At 54.7% G+C, this 5000-nt stretch overlaps 1 protein-coding gene across 5 annotated transcripts in view; it reads right to left on the reverse strand.

Moving 5' to 3' along the window:
- The window catches only part of lama4 (laminin, alpha 4), a 35501-nt gene that overhangs the window by 19383 nt on the left and 11118 nt on the right, over positions 1 to 5000 (reverse strand). The window contains exon 1 of one of the 5 annotated variants that reach the window (XM_084700739.1): positions 3814 to 4287. The exons of 3 other annotated variants lie outside the window; for them this stretch is intronic. In XM_084700739.1, coding sequence (XP_084556865.1) covers positions 3814 to 3885 — 72 coding nt within the window. In that variant the 5' untranslated portion in view covers positions 3886 to 4287. Of the gene's footprint in view, positions 1 to 1702; positions 2006 to 3813; positions 4288 to 5000 lie in introns of those variants that run through there. One more of the 5 variants, XM_084700738.1, reaches the window with a different exon arrangement.

Genomic DNA, 5000 nt, shown 5'->3' on the forward strand with positions numbered 1-5000 from the left:
TGAGATGCAGACGGTACAAAACAAATATGGTGGCTTTCCAGCAGAACGACACGAACGAGGACCGTGCTGGAGTTCTGTCCAAAGCAAACATGCTGTTAGAGCCTGGGGCTGTGTGATAGAGCGTCCATGACTGTCTCTGCCCGTTCTCCTGCTGTGCCTTCTGTGTGCCTCTCAACCAGGGGAGCAGGGCTTAGACAGGGTATTTGGTTTGGCACTGGAGCAGGGTTTAGAGGGCTCAGTGGTGAAGCCTCCTGAAGATACTGAGGCTGGGAGAGAGGAGGGCAGGGTCATGGGAAGTCCATCATCAACCAATAAGGGAGCAGAGAGGATAAGTCTGCAGGGAGCTTGTTATCACAAGCCTCAGATAAACATTTGAAACAAACATTCTCAACCCACCCAGTAAAGACGAGGAAGATTGATTTAGACACAGCGGGGGATCCACTTCTTTACCACTTATTTTCTCAGCGTTACAAAACAAAATTAGCCTAAACAATTCAACACTGGTGACTTCTTCCACAATGCACTGCGATACACAACATAATAACCCTTGCGCATGGACACATTGTCTGGCTTGTGTCTGGGAGGGAGGCCTCAACACCGATGCCCCTTCTAGTGTACCCCGAGACAGGAAACAGGCCCCTGGGACTTAAGACCTCCCCACTTCTCCATTGTTTCTCATGCTCTGACTCCAGCGAGCACTCCCCAAACACTCTGTTGCACTGTTGCTCAACATTTGGCAGCTGGTTTTCATTAGGACTCTGCCAGGGGGCCAAGAGGCCCATGGAGAGTGATATAGACCTCATCTGGGGCTGAGGCTGAAGGTGAGGCCAGGGCTGAGGCCAGGTCTGAGGCCAGGGCTGAGGCTGAAGGTGAGGCCAGGGCTGAGGCCAGGGCTGAGGCCAGGGCTGAGGCCAGGGCTGAGGCCAGGGCTGAGGCCAGGGCTGAGGCTGAAGGTGAGGCCAGGGCTGAGGCCAGGGCTGAGGCCAGGGCTGAGGCCAGGGCTGAGGCCAGGGCTGAGGCTGAAGGTGAGGCCAGGGCTGAGGCCAGGGCTGAGGCCAGGGCTGAGGCTGAAGGTGAGGCCAGGGCTGAGGCCAGGGCTGAGGCTGAAGGTGAGGCCAGGGCTGAGGCCAGGTCTGAGGCCAGGGCTGAGGCTGAAGGTGAGGCCAGGGCTGAGGCCAGGGCTGAGGCTGAAGGTGAGGCCAGAGCTGAGGCCAGAGCTGAGGCCAGGGCTGAGGCCAGAGCTGAGGCCAGAGCTGAGGCCTGGGCTGAGGCCAGAGCTGAGGCCAGGGCTGAGGCCAGGGCTGAGGCCAGTGCTGAGGCCAGGGCTGAGGTCAGGGCTGAGGCCAGGGCTGAGGCTGAGGCCAGGACTGAGGCTGGGCTGCTTTCAATAACCTCCACCTCCCATTGAGAGTGAAGTGCTCCTGGAGGCTGTGGGTTCTCAGAGTGAGCCTGCTTCTAGTTACCATCTCACAAACCCCCAGCAGAAGAAGAGCAACACATTTTTGTCCTCCGCGCTGAATTTGACAACAGCACTTTCAGCAGTCACGATTACCAGCGATAATAAAACAGGGGCTACGCAGGAAAAACCAACAGAAAAAGTTTAAAAGAACACTTCTCCAGTTTCAGTTTTACTACTGTAAACACAGTCATGCTAAGGCACCAGACAATCAGGGGAAAACTAATCCAAAAGGAGTGGTCTTACTGTCACAACCGAGCGCTGATCCCAAGGCAGACTGACGGCAGCGGCTGGTCCAACGAGCCCGAGGAGGATGGAGAGAAGGCAGAGCCAGGGCCAAGATCTGCCTGCCATGTCTGTGTTAGTCCAGGGGAGCGCTGCTTTCTCTCTCTTGTTCTCTGTGTGTGTGTCTCTCTCTGCCTCTGTCTGTCTGTCTGACTGTCTGCCCTGGCTACAGTAGAGTCTCTGTGGGGCGGCAGTTTGCAGATCCCTCCCTCCCTCGCTGCGCTGCACCCGCTGGTTAGAACTTTTTCACTGGCCCGACCTCCAGATGCAGAGAGTTGCCTGCGACAGCCCCAGTCCTGTGGAACTAACTGTGAACTTCCTCCCTTCGTCCCTCCCTCCGGCTCTCCCTCCCTCTGCTGTAACTCCCCCCCCCCCCCCCGTCTCTCTCTCTCTGGATCTGCCTTCCCAGAGCGTCAGCTTAAATCACATACAGATGGAAAGTCCGGAGAGAGTGAGCAACAAAGTGAGAGAAAACTAGATAGGGAGATGAGAGAGTTCGAGAGAGAGAAGGACAGAAACAGAGAGGGTAGATGAGAGTTGAATCGTTTTCCAGACTGCATGTATCCCTACGAGTGGCTGCTTGTAGCCCTCAGAGGGTCAGGTTTGTTGCTGGGCAGCGACTCGTCTGTGAGTCTGTGGCACCCTTTCACCTTGGGCTGAGCAGAGACACACCCCTCTCTCCCTCCCCCCAAAGCCCTACTCCAGGGTGAGCCATCGCTGGATAGGCTTTGACACCCCATTCAGCCCTGCTGATGAGCAACACACAGCTGCTCCCCCCTCCCCTCCCCCCTCCACCCCCCTCCACTCCCCCCCTCCACTCCACTCCCCTCCCCTCCACCCCTCCACCCCCCTCCACCCCCCTCAACCCCTTCCATCCCCCTCCACCCCTCCATCCCCCTCCCCTTCCCTCCCCCCCTCCACCCCCCTCCACCCCCCTCCATCCCCCTCCCCCCCTCCACCCCCCTCCCCTTCCCTCCCCCCCTCCACCCCCCTCCACCCCTCCATCCCCCTCCACCCCTCCACCCCTCCACCCCTCCATCCCTCTCCACCCCTCTCCATCCCTCTCCATCCCTCTCCACTCCCCTCCACCCCTCTCCACTCCCCTGCAGCACCAACCCTGGTTGTTTACCTAGCGAGGTCAGACGGACAGGGAAGGTGCTACATCTATGAACACCGTGTCAGGGTCAGAAAGCCCTTCTAACAGGAAGAGGCAGAGGGATACTTCCTGACACAAGGGAAGCATTGTCCTGCCCTCGCAGGTTTAAACACAGCGCTCTGATACCAGACTCCTGTGTGGAGTCAGTGAAAGTGCATGTGCTTTGATGCACGTGGGCATTTATAACGCAGAACCTCATGACTATAAAGAGACAAGTCATGCAGACCCCGAGAGATTGTGACAGGATGTTTTTTTCAGGATCTCTTTCTCTACACAGAGCAAGTAAGCCGTTTGCCAACGTGGTTTGAGTTATACACGGTGGGTCCAGGGCACCGTGTGGAAGTCATACGTCTCAGATGACCAATAAACAGGTCGTCACATTCCTGGGATGTATGTCGGAGATGACACTCCTACACACATGAGCAGAACAGGCCCACAGGAACACGGATGACTGCTGCTTCCAGAGAGACCGAAAGCAAGTCACGACTGCAACACCAGCTCAAGGCAGTTCTCCCAAACACATGAGCTGTCCTTCAAGCCTGGCACGCCTTGAAGAGAACGCAAGAACAAAAGCTGTTTAGCTAATAAGGATGACGATTCCAATCGTTAGAAAGTGAAGAGAAGCAGCCGGTCAGCGTGTAAGATCCCCCAGTCTCCTTTCATCCAGCTCAGTGAACACCATGTCAACAAGCTAAGCTGAGAACGAGGACAAGACTGGGATTCTCTCAGACGGGTGGCTCTAGTTACCCCTCTGGTTACTGCTTGTGCTTCACATTGGTATTCTCATCACATGGGCTAGTCTAAACACAGGAGGTCCCTCCCAAGGGACACAGAGAATGATTGAGGGGGAGGCGGGGGAAGGCAGGGGGGGGGGTCGAGGGAGGAAGGGGGGGGGGTGCGCTTTACTGCGACTCACATTTTTTCGGTCGACACACTGAGATGGGCTGGACCCAGGTGGCCTGAGCCATGCCCCAGAGACGTCGTTCATCTGATGAAAGGCTGTGGGCGGAGACGAGGCTCGTCCTCGCAGGAGACCACGACTGGCACGGTGCCGCCCTCTGATGCTCAACACCACGCCTGCCAAGTCAAACACGGTGCCCTCCGGGATCTTTCACATGGCCCACGGGGAACTGGGACTGCTTCCACCCTCCTGCCTCCCCTCAGGTTGATAACCCCGACCCTGAGAGTTACCCTACACACTAATATGACCTCTGACCCCAAATCTTACATTTATCTAACCTCCCGTTATGGTTGAGAGTGTTATGAACTGCACAGGGAGGGTTTGAGCAGCCCCTGAGTGTGTGCAATTACAGCAAAGACGAGTTTGTTATGATAGAGGTTCCAGTTTGCTCTGGCATGTGTGAAGACTGAAAGAGGATCCCTGCAGTAGGAGCAGACGGCCCCTGGGTTCATATCTCCCCCACCACACACACACACACACACACACACACAGTCTCACACACACACACATACACACACACACACACACACACACACACTACCAGACCCAATCCATATACACACCACGCACACACACACAGAACAGAGAGCAAGGAGAACCCCTGCTCTGAGGCTGACCTGCTCTGAGACCTCGAGCGGGAGGAGTCGGTGTACGTTTCACCAGGAAATGAGAAAAGGCCCAAACTGGGTTATAAATGCACTTGAGGACATGACCTGTGATTCATCCTATAGACAGACAGATGAGACTGGAGAACAGTGGGGAAATGAAGTTCTCAGTTGTCATTGTCAATCAATGAGTGCTCTACTGCAGCACTTGTACCTGATTGTACAGGTTCCCTAATCTTTTATTTTTGTCAATTTGTTTTTAACTTCTCAACACTGGCCATTTCTAGCGAGGAAGAGGACCAACTGTCCAAGATGAAACCATGTTTACATCTTCGGTTCCAGCAGTCCTGATCAAATATAATTACTCTTACAATGGGTAAACATTTGCAGTATACACTTAAATATATTGGGTTTAAAATTTGGTTTGGTTTAAAATTTCTCGAACTTTTGTCAGAAATATTTACTTCCGTTTGATTAACTAGAGAAGCTGTGTGTGTGTTAGTATGAGAGAGACAAGGAAAGAGGGATGTGGGGTGC

The sequence above is a fragment of the Hypomesus nipponensis genome, chromosome 6 (assembly GCF_054491055.1).
Source record: "Hypomesus nipponensis isolate SF chromosome 6, ASM5449105v1, whole genome shotgun sequence".
Classification (NCBI taxonomy): Eukaryota; Metazoa; Chordata; class Actinopteri; order Osmeriformes; family Osmeridae; genus Hypomesus; species Hypomesus nipponensis.